This window comes from Caretta caretta, chromosome 2 (genome assembly GCF_965140235.1).
Source record: "Caretta caretta isolate rCarCar2 chromosome 2, rCarCar1.hap1, whole genome shotgun sequence".
NCBI lineage: Eukaryota > Metazoa > Chordata > Testudines > Cheloniidae > Caretta > Caretta caretta.
In genome coordinates, this window is record NC_134207.1 from 256,690,294 (window position 1) to 256,706,345 (window position 16,052).

Sequence of the window (16,052 nt, forward strand, 5' to 3'; positions counted from 1 at the left end):
TTGGAGCAAATGCGGTGTGTATATAAAGTCTGCTGCAGTTTCCACGGTATACATCTGATGAAGTGAGCTGTAGCTCACGAAAGCTCATGCTCATATAAATTGGTTAGTCTCTAAGGTGCCACAAGTACTCCTTTTCTTTTTACTTGAGTGGATTTCATTGATTCTTCACCTCTTAATACACATGAAAAAAGTTGCCCTGCATTTCTCAACCAAATTTGGCTACCAAACAGGACTTGGAGAAATCATGTAAATGTTGGTACAATAAAAAAATAATTTGGCACAGAAAGTATGTGTTATCCTTATTTATTTAATAAAGAAACATAGTAAACTTGGCTTTTTCCAGATACAAATAGCTTAGTATATATCCTGTGATATTGGCTGAAATTTTATGTGCTCTTTTTTGTAGTTTGATGATTCATGCTGTACTCTTTATTGAGCAAATCTGCAGAAAAATGACAGCACCCATCTTGCTTATAATCAATATGCACTGTCCAGCAAGTCACTAACTACAGTATCCTTGCCCTGGGAGGTTGTACCACTGATATATTGTGATCAGTATCTCCTTTAGTAAAGACTTGCAGGTCAGGTACTTGATGTTTTTAAGGGAGTCCGACATATAATACAAATGCAGCACTTCAGTTCTCAAAAAAATGTTCTGGAAAACAATAGAAAATCCAATAGAAAACCAATGTTCCATTTTACAAAGCTTTTGAACCTAATTTACATTTTATTTTTAGAAAGTTTATGGTAAATATGTATAATTAAGTCCCTCTTTCAGACTCACTATTTTACAACTTTGGGGTACAACACAATATAGTATGCAATTGTATTGATATGGTAGGGTCTTGCAGTAATTAAAATGATGCTCCATCTCAGGGGTCCAGTGACTGCTGGAAGAGCTTTCTTGTAATACAATCGGGGACCAGCTGATTTTCTATCTCATCATTCTATTATTTTGCTTCAGTGTTATTTGTAATATATTAAGAAGTTACATTTTAATAGATCTGCTAAATCAAGTAACAAATAATTAAAATAATAACAAAATAATGTGAACAACCTATCACCGCATTATGTAAGTTATTCAGTCTTTGGTCTAAAAATAGGATTTTTTGTATATTAAGAAATTGGATGAGCAATACCCATTCAAAATTACCATTTTTCCTCCCCCATTTTGTTCTTCAACTTTGAAAAGAAAATAATCCTACTAGCTGTCAATTAATAAATGTGGTTTTGTTTGGTGTGTATGTGTATCTACTATTTCCTTCAGTCAGAGGCAGTAGCTCATTTCTAATGATCAGTAATTCTCTTTCAAGAGAAAAAAAATGTAATCAGTAAGTCATGTTGTTTGAGTGTCAGCCACTCTACAAACTTGCATGATACACACATATAAATATAAAATATCACATGTTCTTTCTGGGTGATATGTACAATCAGTATAATATTACAGCATAAATTACACAAGGAATCTGTGGAAAGGTTCTCTAACTTGAGAAGTCATGAGCAAAATTTATGGGGGGAGGGAGAAATTCCAGGCTGAAAAACACATTTGGAGTAGTTTCCTTAAGTTGGAATCTAATTACATACAAGATTCAAAGGCAACAAAATCCCAGAAGGAAAATCTCTATGGTGTACACCATAAAGAGCGGGTTAGGGGACAAGAGAGAATGATTATAATAATACTTACAGAGTGCCTTTCACCCTCATAGTGCTTTGTAGCCATTAATTAAGTCTCACAACACCCCTGTGAGGTAGATAAGTATTATTATCCCCATTTTATAGATGGGTAAACTATATAGAGGCACAGAAAGGTTAAATTATTTACCTAAAATTCACATAGCAAGAATCAGGAACAGACCACAGGAGTCCTGACACCATGTCCCCTGAATAACCAGTCGACCACTTGCACAACTGAATGCCTGAAACACCTCTCACTGGATGAAGAAAACTTCATTAACATATATGTAGTCATATTATTTTATGTGTTTTCTTCACATATTCTCACTCATTTTGTCAGTGGATGATGTGGTCACAGGAAAATTTCATTGTAACACGGTCTTGTTGCTGGATAGCTAAGATTCTCAGTAACAACCCCATGTGGATTTTGACACCTTTATAACCCAGAATGTAACTAAATGTCAACTACAGTACACTTTAAGTACATTCTTGATAAGTCTTTTTCTCCAAGATGAAAACCATGGCTACTAGTCCTTATGGTGCAATGGCTCATTACAGACTTCTCAGGCAAGACCTCCCATGAAGACCCACTGAACCCAAGTACCATCATATTTGAAAATAACAAAGAGAGGACTTTTCTGTAACCATGGACTTGTCTCTTTATATTCCACAGACACCTCCTAACATTTTGCCAAGGCTGGAAGTTTGATAATTAATTACAATTTTTTTTACAGTAGAAAACCACTAAAAATGTCTGCTCCTAAAGCACTTATGATCGGACCCCCATTGCTGTTATATGTGTGGCCTGAGACTGATTGGTATTTCACATGAAAATATTCCTCTGCCTGCCTTCAAAAAGGAAGGTTCCCCAGTAATCTAAACACAGCCTCCAGTAAAGTGAAAGATGGAAACCAAGAAGAGATTCCAAATATCAGAACTTTTGTACAGACCGTCCCACCCCATTGATAACACTGTAACAACTCTCCCGCACTGCACAACCTGCATCAAAACATTAGAGAGTAATATTGATGCATAGAGCTTGCAGTAAGCAGGCTTAGCTCCATGTTGTTGGAGAAAACAGATCCTATCACACTCACTTAACAGAAAATCTATCTGGATACATAGTGCTTTGGGGCATTTTACATCAGATTACAGGGTCATAACCTATTTCTAAGTGAGTTTGATTACAACAGGCAAAGCATATTCTTGAAACTTACTAAAAAATTAGTATTTTTATTAGTTTTACAAGCAGCATCCATTACTGTCTGATTTCCTGTAGGGTAGAACAAGCCATTTCTCTCTTTATTATTTGACATCACTTTCTTCCTCCTAATTTTTTTTATTACTGATGACAAGCAGCTACATGTCCCAAAGGGGAGGTCATATTGTAATAAACAGTTATATGTTGTTGATTAAATATTTTACTTTGCAACAACTTTCTTTTGGGAATGATGGGAATCCCACCAATTATTGTTACCTTGGTTCAGAGTTTAACATGTCGGGTGTAAGGATCATCTATCTCCATGGAAAAAGAGACAATTATTTGATTTAAGTAAAAAAATATCAAATATAATAAATTTATGAAAGACCATTCACAACATATACAGTAAGTGTTACGTTTTGCTACAGCAGCTGTGATATATATTTTTTCTTTTTAGAATGCAAGGTCATACATTGCCATAAGTAAACACACTAATATGAGTAAGACCTTAAATGAATGTTTACAGCCTGGTTTTATCTGTGGATAGATATACACTGTGTTTACTGTTTTACAGTCTAGCATATTCATAATCACACCACTGATATAACAGCTATGACCCTGCACAGATTCTTCCTGTGCATATAGAAACATTGAGCAATGTTGAAAAGAGCAGGGTCAAAGGTTATAACTTATCGACTCCCATAGTTAAGGGTAAAAACTCCATTGTTTATTTTGCAACTAATATTTAATAAGAAGGCTGCTTCAATTGTTGTGTAGTTACAGCATTACATTCTGTAAACAATATTTTAAAGCATTCTAAACAAACATTTAGACAATTGATTCTTTATCTCTGTCTGGAGATATCAGATAATCTACAGGTTCATCACTTTTGCTAGAGTCTGTCACCTTTAGCTGGAGGTTGTCACTAGTGGCTCTGGTGACACTGTCATAAGATGGAGGGAAAGAGGTTGAGGACACAGTTTCTGATTTGTCTATTGGCCTACAATAATTTTCATTCATCATGAATGCAATGAGACCTTCTTTCTCAGGTGCCTCATCTTCAAGCATGTTGCCATCACAAGCCTGGTGACGGTATAAGAAAGAGGCCTGCTTCAAGGAGCGTTGAAACAAATGACTCCTGTAGGCCCTCTGGATAATAATGGCAGAAACCTCCTCTTGTTTCCGTCTGAGTGTGGTTGTGATTGGTTCATAAGAAATTTTAGATGGATTGGCAGCCATAAACTTTTCCTCCATCTGTATTTTAAGGGCATCCATTTCCCCAGTTTCTCCTAGTACCCGTTTGGTAAAAGCAAATAAAATATCCAAGCAGTGGATCCTATCTCCGCTAACCATGGGAAGGTCCATGGCTATGAGTTTAATTTTGTTTGGTTTTGCTATTCGTAAAGGTTCTGCCAGAGCATCTGCAAAGTCTGAAAGTGCCGAATACTCAATAAACTGAGTTGCCTCAGGATCAAACTTCTCCCAGATTTCATAAAACATATCAAAGTCATCTTCACCTAGAGGCTCTGTACTTTCCTCAGTGGCTACGCTGAAGTTCTCTAAAATAATGGCTATGTACATGTTTACAACAATGAGAAATGATATAATGATATAAGTAACAAAGAATAGAATCCCTACAGCAGGGCTTCCACAGTCTCCCTTGGAACCATTTGCATTTTTTAGGTTCGGATCACAATATGGCGGTCCAGTGTTTAAAATAGGATTGAGAAGACCGTCCCAGCCAGCTGAGGTTGTGATTTGGAAGAGACAGAGCATGCTGTTAGCGAAGGTTTGGAAGTTGAACATGTCATCAATCCCTTGCTCCTTTTTAACATAGGCAAAATTAGCCATGCCAAAAATGGCATAAATAAACATGACCAGAAAAAGGAGGAGACCAATGTTGAACAGAGCAGGAAGGGACATCATTAAGGCAAAAAGGAGAGTTCTAATTCCTTTGGCTCCCCGTATAAGTCTTAGGACCCGGCCAATCCGAGCCAAGCGAATGACTCTGAAGAGTGTAGGAGAGAAAAAATATTTTTGAATGATATCAGAAAGCACGGTACCTTTAAGAAAAAAGAAACAAATAACCAATTAATACATGGGCAACAATTCTAGATGTTCTCATAAAATGATTTTTCCAGATTACTAACAAGAACAATGAACATTCCCCCAACTGTCCTACTAACTGTGCCTTTGCCTTCTCCTAGAGCAGAGGTTCTCAACCAGGGCGCCCTGGGGGCTGTGAGCAGGTTTCAGGGAATCCGCTAAAATAAACCAGAGATCAGGGCCAGTGTTAGACTTCCTGGGGCTCAGGGCAGAAAGCCAAAGCCCAAGCTACGTGGGGCAGAAGCCAAAGCCCGAGCAATTCAGCTTTGCAGGGCCCCCTGTGGCGTGGGACCACAGGCAATTGCCCTGCTTGCTACCCCCTAACGCCAGCCCTGGCTTTTAATCTACTGGATATGCCAAAAAGCAGTTGTTGTGGCACAGGCAGGCTGTGGAGGTTTTTACAGCAAATTGGGGGAGCCTCAGAAAGAAAAAGGTTGAAACCCCCTGTCCTAGAGGAAACACAGCTAAGGGGCTGATGGATTGGTTGGATTTCATGCCCACTCAATCCTCAGGCTCTTTGTTGAGTCTACAGACAAAGATGTCAAGGAAAGTCATAGTTTTTATGCTGTGGACACCTGCCTATTACACAGTGGGACTGAGATCACCAGTTCAATTAATACAGGCCACAAGTAGTTATAGCTTTCAGTCACTACCATTTGAGCCATTGCTCCTGAGGTGAAAGACTATAATACCCCAGTGTTCATCCCCCCTGACCAAATTTACTTGGATAAAAAAGTATAAAGTAACATGAATGTCTTTAGGAGACATGAGAGTTAAATGCTGGTTTTAATGGAAATAATCTCTAGAATGTTCCTCAGTTACTTTTCTTCATTTGATCAGTCATTCGTCTCCAACTGTATCATTTTCCCAATTGTTATTTTCTTTTTAATTGGCAGTTCATACTCAGATTGTAAACTCTCTGGGGCAGGAACTGTTTTATTCTGTGCCTGTATATCACCTAGCATAATGGGGTTCTGGTCTATGACTGGGTCTGCTAGGCACTACTGCGATACAAATAATAAATAATAATAACGGCCCAAGTGGCTTTTGACTTTTCCTCTTACACCCTAATGCATTGCAACTACTAATCCTCTGACTGCCATTTCTCTAACACACCCTCCTGTGTTCCTATCAGCCACTAAATGCCCATTGAAATCAATGCCAGGGGACGTGAGGGTGTTACTTGTTACTTTCAGCAGTATGGCACGTATGTTCTACCTGGATGTATCTCTTATGTTCAGCATACCCAAACTCTCTACCTTTGCCTGGTCATGCCACATTTGATTGTTATGTGGTGTTATTTAGATATGATTTAAATATAATTAAAATATTTAGGACCCAGTCCTGTAAGTGGCTCTCCCATTGGTGGAACTGAGGGTACCTGATGCCAAGGTGGAGGTGCTCAGCACCATATTGCAAAAAGCATTTAATACAGGCCAAACACATCTCCACCTTTTATTTGTTCCGTTTTGGCAAAAAGACTTCTCTGCCATTGAATTTTACCTACCCACAATGGATAGAATCACAACAACAAAATCAAATATGTTCCAGCCATTGGTGAAGTAGTAGTGTCTTAGAGCCAACATTTTGATGCTGCACTCTGCTGTGAAGATGGCAACAAAGAGCATGTTGATTTTATGAAGGATGTTCACTTTGTCTAGACTCTGGTCATCCGTTTCCACCATCATGGTGACCATGTTAAGGCAGATGAGAATCATGATGGAGACATCAAAGGCTTGTTTTGAGACTATGTCAAAGATAAAACCTTGGTATTTGTTCTGAAACAAAGGAAAGGATCATTAGTGTTAGTTATGAGACTCAGATCATATAAAATGATGATATCATTCCCTCCCCTTGCAACTGGAATCCCAAAGAAAATATGTCACAATTTCCACATGGAACGTTGTAAATGTAAAGGGGGTGATGGATTGGTTGGATTTTCATGCTCATTCAATCCTAAGGCTCTTTGCTGAGTCTACCAACAATCATGCCAATAGTAGTGGTAGCTTTTATGAATGGTAACCTGTTTATTACAAATTGGGACTGCGATCCCCAGTTCATTTAATACAGGCCACAATAGCTAACGGTGTTACACCATTCATTCACTTGTCCCCAAATCATCATTGTAGTGCAGCGGCGATTATAAGACACACAATTCACTACACTTTCAAACAATGGCTGAATCAAACAAATTATATGACAAAAGGGGCATTTTTTTTCAGGGGATTGTATTCACTCTATGAAAGACATTCACTGAATATACATATTTCAATTGGAATAACAAAGATATTCTCACCAGTGGCCTTGGGATGGGTTTTTGGGGTTTTTTGGAGCCCAGTTTTTTCATTGCATTGTAATACTTTTTCTGTTCCTCTGTCATAAAGATGTCTTGCCCACCTAAGTATAGAGAGATAAAGCTATTACTTTTGTTGAACGTTAAGTATTATTGCAATTTAAACTAAGTTTGAGGTATTGGGAGTCTCCATCCTTTTCTATTTTCTTCCTTTTAACACCTAATCAGTGCCTAATGGGGTGTAGTACTGTGGTACTGTAAGTAGTAATCCACATTAAGGCAGAAGGCAGGAGTTAGTGGGCAGCAAGGATGAGTAGTGATTCAGGGCTAGACTGTGACATTTTGGTGTTGGTACATGGGTGAGGGAGGATTCTAGGAGCTTCCTCCCTCCTTCGCTTTGTGCATAAAAGGCTAATCACAATCACATTTCTCAGGGGAATGTAAAGACAGCTCCATCCCTGGGTGCACACATTGCCCCAAAGATGGAAGGGGAGGACAGGCTGCAACATTCTAAAGGATGGTGACCACTTGAACACACCATCCCTTGCACACAGGGGACTTTGGGAAGGCACATGTCCCTGAGGCACAATTAATCCCTGAGGTCCCTCTGGGCTGGTGCTGTTAACACTGCTTCCTGATTAGTGTGAGTACAATCTAACTCCCAGTGTTTACAGAGCACTTGCTCTGCATAGAGATAATGGGCTGCAGCAACTGTAAATTTGTAATGTAATGCAAGATGGTTCCTAAGGATGTTCTGCTGAGATTCTAGACTGGCTGTGCTGCTGCTCTAAATCCATTCCTCGTGCCCCTCCACACAGCAGTCACAAGGGGCTGCACAGCATGTACAGTGTACTTATCTTTTTCTTTTGTTGGTTAAAATTGTCAATAATGACGCCTATGAAGAGATTCAATGTGAAGAAAGACCCGAAGATGATGAAAATCACAAAGTAGAGGTACATGTATAAATTACATTCCCATTCAGGTTGCTCCTCACACTGCAAATATAAAAGGCAAATGTAAAAAGAAGAGGGAGAAAAACTGTACCATTACCACACACATCAAAAGATTAAAAACAAACTCACTCAATAACACAGAAAATATTATAAAAGTTAAGTACCCATTCAGTGTTTAAGCATTCAGTGCTTGCCATTAAAAGGTCACCATTGGTATCACAAATACCACAATCATTTCAGTTACACTTTATAATACTGTCACTATGATCACAATGTCATTACATTGTATTTTCAGTCTAAATACAGAGTGTAATTCATGTAGTTAATCTTCGGTTAGAAGATTTTGTATTGGGTGCATGTATTAAAAAGTGCAACTTCAGAATATATCCACTGTAATGCATTAAATATGAAATAAAAAAAGGGAACAAATAAATCGATCTTCTGGCTATACTCCTGCTTATATGAACTAGTGATAATCATGGATATTAATAGAATAACTGTTAGGAGAGAAACTGATTTGACATAACAGCAGCAATTTTGTGCACTTAGCCACCATAAGCTGGAAGCGAGGGCACCACAGTCAGGAAAAATCTGGCCTTGGCTTAGGCAAATAGAACAAAAACATTTACACAATTGCAGTGTTACTAACTAAGATAGATAAAGTGAAAGGACAGATTCATGCAAAGGGGGATGGGGAGGATGGAGAATGTGAATGGCTGACCTTGGTTTGGGAGGGCCTGCATTTGTAAGTTTCTTGCTGAAGTTGCTTTGCTGATAAGTAAATTAATGAATTATTATTCGCTGTTGCTAGGGAGATTGCTAGCCTATTAGGGACCCTTATGAATTATGTGCTTGGTCAGGAGAAAACCTATAAAGAGTTTAGTTAGAGAGTGTACTTTGGAGAAGCCTGGAATAAGTTCTTTTGACTGGATTTCTATGAGCTTGGGAGTCTGACAACAAAACTCCAGCTGCAGAAGGCAGGCTGGCCACTGGAACCCTGTGGCTGTCCTCGACACCACCTCAGACTTTGGGTAACTATATTTGGGGTTTCAGAGTAATAGCCGTGTTAGTCTGTATTCGCAAAAAGAAAAGGAGTACTTGTGGCACCTTAGAGACTAACCAATTTATTTGAGCATAAGCTTTCGTGAGCTATAGCTCACTTCATCGGATGCATAAAGTGGAAAATACAGTGAGGCTGTTTTTATACACACAGACCATGAAAAAAAAAAGTGAGGATGTTTTTATACACACAGACCATGAAAAAATGGGTGTTTACCACTACAAAAGGTTTTCTCTCCCCCTACCCCAGTGTCCTGCTGGTAATAGCTTATCTAAAGTGATCACTCTCCTTACAATGTGTATGATAATCAAGGTGGGCCATTTCCAGCACAAATCCAGGGTTTAATAAGAAAGTCTGAGGAACGGGGCGGGGGCGGGAGGGGGGGAGGGGGAAGGAATAAACAAGGGGAAATAGGTTACTTTTTATAATGACTCAACCACTCCCAGTCTCTATTCAAGCCTAAGTTAATTGTATCCAATTTGCAAATTAATTCCAATTCAGCAGTCTCTCGTTGGAGTCTGTTTCTGAAGTTTTTCTGTTGTAATATCGCAACTTTCATGTCTGTAATCGCATGACCAGAGAGATTGAAGTGTTCTCCAACTGGTTTATGAATGTTATAATTCTTGACATCTGATTTGTGTCCATTTATTCTTTTACGTAGAGACTGTCCAGTTTGACCAATGTACATGGCAAAGGGGCATTGCTGGCACATGATGGCATATATCACATTGGTAGATGTGCAGGTGAACGAGCCTCTGATAGTGTGGCTAATGTGATTAGGCCATGTGATGGTGTCCCCTGAGTAGATATGTGGGCACAGTTGGCAACAGGCTTTGTTGCAAGGATAGGTTCCTGGATTAGTGGTTCTGTTGTGTGGTATGTGGTTGCTGGTGAGTATTTGCTTCAGGTTGGGGGGCTGTCTGTAGGCAAGGACTGGCCTGTCTCCCAAGATTTGTGAGAGTGATGGGTTGTCCTTCAAGATAGGTTGTAGATCCTTGATAATGCGTTGGAGGGGTTTTAGTTGGGGGCTGAAGGTGACGGCTAGTGGCATTCTGATATTTTCTTTGTTAGGCCTGTCCTGTAGTAGGTGACTTCTGGGTACTCTTCTGGCTCTGTCAATCTGTTTCTTCACTTCAGCAGGTGGGTATTGTAGTTGTAAGAATGCTTGACAGAGATCTTGTAGGTATTTGATGTGCTGCGGGGTTGGAGCAAATGCGGTTGTATCGTAGAGCTTGGCTTTAGACAATGGATTCCAACACACCTCTGAACAACATACTAATCCACTAATCCATACTAATCCACTAATCCTCCCTACCAACACTACAAAAAGAAGGATTCTAGGTGGACTCCTCCTGAAGGTCGAGACAGCAGACTGGACTTCTACATAGAGTGCTTCCACTGACGTGCACGGGCTGAAATTGTGGAAAAGCAGCATCACTTGCCCCACAACCTCAGCCGTGCAGAACATAATGCCATCCACAGCCTCAGAAACAACTCTGACATCATAATCAAAAAGGCTGACAAAGGAGGTGCTGTTGTCATCATGAATAGGTTGGAATATGAAAAAGAGGCTGCTCGGCAGCTCTCCAACACGACTTTCTACAAACCATTACCCTCTGATCCCACTGAGGGTTACCAAAAGAAACTATAGCATTTGCTCAAGAAACTCCCTGAAAAAGCACAAGATTAAATCCGCACAGACACACCCCTGGAACCCCGACCTGGGATATTCTATCTACTATCCAAGATCCATAAACCTGGAAATCCTGGGCGCCCCATGATCTCAGGCATTGGCACCCTGACAGCAGGATTGTCTGGCTATGTAGACTCCCTCCTCAGGCCCTACGCTACCAGCACTCCCAGCTACCTTCGAGACACCACTGACTTCCTGAGGAAACTACAATCCATTGGTGATCTTCCTGAAAACACCATCCTGGCCACTATGGATGTAGAAGCCCTCTACACCAACATTCCACACAAAGATGGACTACAAGCCGTCAGGAACACTATCCCCGATAATGTCACGGCTAACCTGGTGGCTGAACTTTGTGACTTTGTCCTCACCCATAACTATTTCACATTTGGGGACAATGTATACCTTCAAATCAGCGGCACTGTTATGGGTACCTGCATGGCCCCACAGTATGCCAACATTTTTATGGTTGACTTAGAATAACGCTTCCTCAGCTCTCGTCTCCTAATGCCCCTACTCTACTTGCGCTACATTGATGACATCTTCATCATCTGGACCCATGGAAAAGAAGCCCTTGAGGAATTCCACCATAATTTCAACAATTTCCATCCCACCATCAACCTCAGCCTGGACCAGTCCACACAAGAGATCCACTTCCTGGACACTACAGTGCTAATAAGCGATGGTCACATAAACACCACCCTATACCGGAAACCTACTGACTGCTATTCCTACCTACATGCCTCCAGTTTTCACCCTGACCACACCACACGATCCATTGTCTACAGCCAAGCTCTACGATAGCTCACAAAAGCTTATGCTCAAATAAATTGGTTAGTCTCTAAGGTGCCAAAAGTACTCCTTATATTTGGGGGGCTTCTAGACTATTGCTAGTTTTGATGTGTGCTTTGTACTCAATAAAAACAAGGACTTTTGAATGAAAGCACTCTTGTGTGTATCCCACTGACTTATTTCCTGACACTACCTGGAAAACAAAGATTAGTTACCATAGCTTTGGGTTCAGATAACCCCAGGTAACGTTACCACAGTGTAATTACATTTTAATTGCAATGTAATTGCAGTGTTCAGTCACTTTAGTATAAACTACAGTATAGTTAGAGTCCATCTATTTTAAACAATACACCTTATTTCTTTTACTAAGAATAGAAAATTATTGTGAAAGCTGTTTGCTATCTGTTGGTAAATGTTAATTTCTGTATGGTGACCACTCCATATGGATCATTCTAATCACAACTTCCACTTAATACAACACATCTTGCAATAAAAAAAATAAGATCTATGGAAAATCTAAAGATCCATTCATCTTTGTGAGTCTCAGGTTTGTATTCACCTTTCTGTCTGGCTTAAAAAGATTGGAAAACTGAATCCTAAGGCAGTACGACGTGTAACGTAAATCGACATAGCACCATTATGTCAATTTATGCCAGCCATGGATCTGCTCCCTCCAAATCTCAGTTTCCTGTTGCAGGACAGGAGGTCAGTTAACTGTCACCTGGAAGTTATTTGTGTCCTGAGTTGGGCCCAGGTTTTAATATTTTTAAAATATTCTTGTACTCTAAATAGTTACATTTCCAAAGTGATCCATAATATAAACCCCACTACACAAATGATGGCACACATCCTAGACCCATTTCAGTCACTCTACATTTCACTAGCACATTAGACAAAATTCTGCCCTAAGTTAAACTTGGTGCAGCCCCAAAGAAGTCAAGTGAGTTGCACACAGATAGTTTTGCTGTTAACCAGCCAGAATAGTGCAAAATTCAACTAAACAGGAAAGAAGGATGCAAGAAGAAAGCATTTAATTTGAGTGACTTACCCCTCGTGAATCTACTGCTGCATACATAATGTCCATCCAACCTTTAAATGTTGCCTAGGAAAAATCAACAACACATACTTAGGAAAATCATAAGCCGACCAAATGGTTACATTACTGCTTTGTGTTTTTCTAGAAAATATTATGGTAAGCATATTCATCATTGTTAATTAATTGCTTTTTCTTTAAAGCAAAATATACCCATTAATTTTTTTTCACATAGGTACTTGACATCACACTGAGGTCGTTTTCCCTTCTGGGTTTTCTTATTCATGCAATTTTTTTTCTTTTCTTTCTTGAAATTTTTAGTGGTAAAATAATGGCTTTTAATGGAGATTTAAAAAAACAAACAAACAAACATGGCAATTAAATCTCCAGAATTCAGAACGGCGTCTTTCTGCAGGTAAGAAATTGAAGTAAATGGGAAATATCAATGTGTCACTGCAGAATGAAAATATGCCTGGTTGATTTCAGGAAAAAACAAAACATGGCCTTGTTTCTTGCACCTGGCTGAGCTACATTCAGTTCAGACCTGAGGAAGTGGGAGGGAAGGGAGCTTTATTCTGTCTTTGCGGCTCCCTGATTCAGAGGCTAGCAAGGGATCTGTTCTGATAGCTGGGAACTGCTGGATCAGAGACCCTATGGCCATGTCCCTTTCTCCTTGCTACACCCCTTATAACCCAGACCCAGAGGGGGTAAGATCTGCTACATTGCAGGAGGACTAGGGCCTGCTATGAGGTTACAAACATGACCTTTTCAACCGTCATCTCAAGTTGCTTTAGCATTAAAAAAGATTCTGAAGACTTAGGGCCCAACTACAGACCCCTTATTCATGTTGGCGAGCACTGACTCCTGTGTGCATTCACAGTGAAGCTCCAATTCTGCTCTCATGGAGTAAATCGGGGTAACACTGTGAAAATCAACAGAGTCACATTGTAGCATAAGTAAGAGGAAAATCAGGCTCCCAGGGTCTGTTCAGCTTTGAGAGTCTTCAAAAGCTGTGAATGTGCAGGTGCATATCAAGCTCAGCAGACAGAATAATGGGAAAGTTTTAAAGAACGTGCTCCCATTTTACACAGTGGATCAGGATTACATTTCATTTAAAAAAGAAAGATAAGGTTTGTGTAAAGAACATAGAATAGTCTAGAGATAAGCCATTACAGAGGTTTCACTGCTGATTATGGCTCTATAGGGGGATTTTTTTTGCACAGAAACTTGAATAAAAGAACATTTCTAAAAAACAAAAAATGTGTTTTACCATTTTTGTCCCCCCTGTGCTATTAATAAGGTCATGTATTTTAACAGGGACTTCCTTCCTTGCTTTGCACCTCACACTTGTTGACACACCAGGGAAGTTACAAGGCCTGGTTCTCATTTACCTTACTGCTCTGGCATTATAAAGAGGCCTTAAAGTGGGCGTGAATGTAATTTAAGGCCCTTTAAAGCTGCCAGTGCAGAGTAAAAGGGTCTTGGTGTAGCCCCTCAGAATGAAAATGTGGCCCACAATCCTATTTTTAGAACATCGAAATCTACTGCCATGATACTAAACTGACACAACATTGGGCCTATTCTGGCCTAAATTATGCTGGTTTTACACCAGTGTAATTCCACTGAACCCGATTCCCATTTTACTTATACCAGTGTAAAGTGGGAGCAAATCAATGGATTTACACTGCTTTTAAAATTTGTGTGAGGGAAGAATCAGCCACATTTACTTCCACAGAGTCACCCCAACTTACAACAGTGTACTGAGAGCAAGAGTGCAGGAGAGCAGAACCATTTCCAACATATTTTAATATCTTCAGGACACTTGGGTTGAATTTTTATCTATCTAAGCACATAATTCCAGATAATGCTAATTGGAATTTTGTGCATGATTCCCAATGGCAATTCAGCCCTTTGTGTTCAGCCAGGTATATCCAAAGTGCTTTTTCAAAAACTCCATTATATACTCTATTATTAAATTAAATCTTTAAGGTAATGCATTCTATTCTTGCTTTTAAATTCTGCTTAACCAACAGAAAATTCATAGCGAGGTCAACACTATTTATTTTTAATGAAAATATATATAAAACTGTATTTATAATGTTGTACCTGTTCTCACCCACTGGATAAAACAGATTAACCCCTGAAAATCAGCACCTTTTGGAAAATCTATATAACTGTTCAGAGACTCAGAGAAGAGTTGAGAGGGCAGGTGATGTGATCAGTGGTTTCACTGAAACAAATGGTTATTTAACCCTGTCTTGTTGATCCCTCTCAGCTGCTCTAACGGTTTTTTTGCTGCTCTTTTTCTAATCCTGTGAAAGGCTTTTCAGTCTTCTTATTGTCACTTTCCACTTACAGTTCAATCTGCTTTTCAGAGAGACTGGGATTGGAGGAAATAAGAGGTCACACTCTGTCAATGACAGCAGAAAAGGCATGCTTACAAATGAATATGATTTTAACTTGCACTGTTCTTCCAATCTTTTATCTTCCTTAGGCATTTTATCCCTGGTATTTATGGTAAATGGGCTAGATTCCAGCCAGTGTGAGAGTGTAACATTTAGCATACAACATGGTTGTACTTAGTGACAGTGGCTGGTGAAATGATCTGATGAAGATAAAATATTATGGGAATGCAGGACTGTGATTTTATATTTTACCAAATGGTCTACAAGTGAGATAATTAAAAATCCTATTGGGCTTCTGGAAGACTTCCTTAGACACTTCATCTGCAAAGAGGAACAGATATCAGGAATGGAAGAAACATAACACTGGGAAAGGAAATTATTTATCTGGAATTAGTAGCCACTTACATACTGAATAAAGAAATGACAAAAATCTTCCTGGGAGTGTTTGTGATATTATCCTGCCTGGAAGCTATCCAGAGAAACATCATTTTCAACTGAAATTGTCATGTGATGAGATTATCTGTGGATAAACTCATCTTGGGACATGATTACATTTTGTTATTAGATTATTGGTTAGACACCATGCAGTAAATTAGAATAGGGAGAGGATAGGTGGACTGTGTCTAAATGGCCCTCAGAATATTTGTCAGGCAACCAAAAGGCAAATATCTTAAAATAAAACAAACACTTTAAATTTGGCACTGGGAGAAACTCTCTTTAAATGGAGGAAATCCAAGATAGCTGCCACAAAGGACTCCAATGGCTGTTTTTGAAGGTGGAAGAAGTTTCATTTTTATATTTTCAACATGCCTCTTTGAACATTGCTCTTGCTTAAAGAAGCA

The 16,052-nt window shown here is 39.4% G+C and overlaps 1 protein-coding gene across 13 annotated transcripts in view; it reads right to left on the bottom strand.

Moving 5' to 3' along the window:
- Nucleotides 1-287: 287 nt before the first annotated feature.
- LOC125631202 (sodium channel protein type 5 subunit alpha-like) overlaps nucleotides 288-16,052 on the bottom strand; it is a 328,900-nt gene continuing 313,135 nt past the window's right edge. For all 13 annotated transcript variants that reach the window (XM_075126008.1, XM_075126015.1, XM_075126014.1 and 10 more), the window contains 5 exons: nucleotides 12,821-12,874; nucleotides 8,132-8,269; nucleotides 7,278-7,382; nucleotides 6,489-6,759; nucleotides 288-4,938 (listed from right to left, as the gene is read on the bottom strand). In XM_075126008.1, the coding sequence (XP_074982109.1) occupies nucleotides 3,704-4,938; nucleotides 6,489-6,759; nucleotides 7,278-7,382; nucleotides 8,132-8,269; nucleotides 12,821-12,874 (1,803 nt within the window). In that variant the 3' untranslated portion in view covers nucleotides 288-3,703. The remainder of the gene's footprint in view (nucleotides 4,939-6,488; nucleotides 6,760-7,277; nucleotides 7,383-8,131; nucleotides 8,270-12,820; nucleotides 12,875-16,052) is intronic.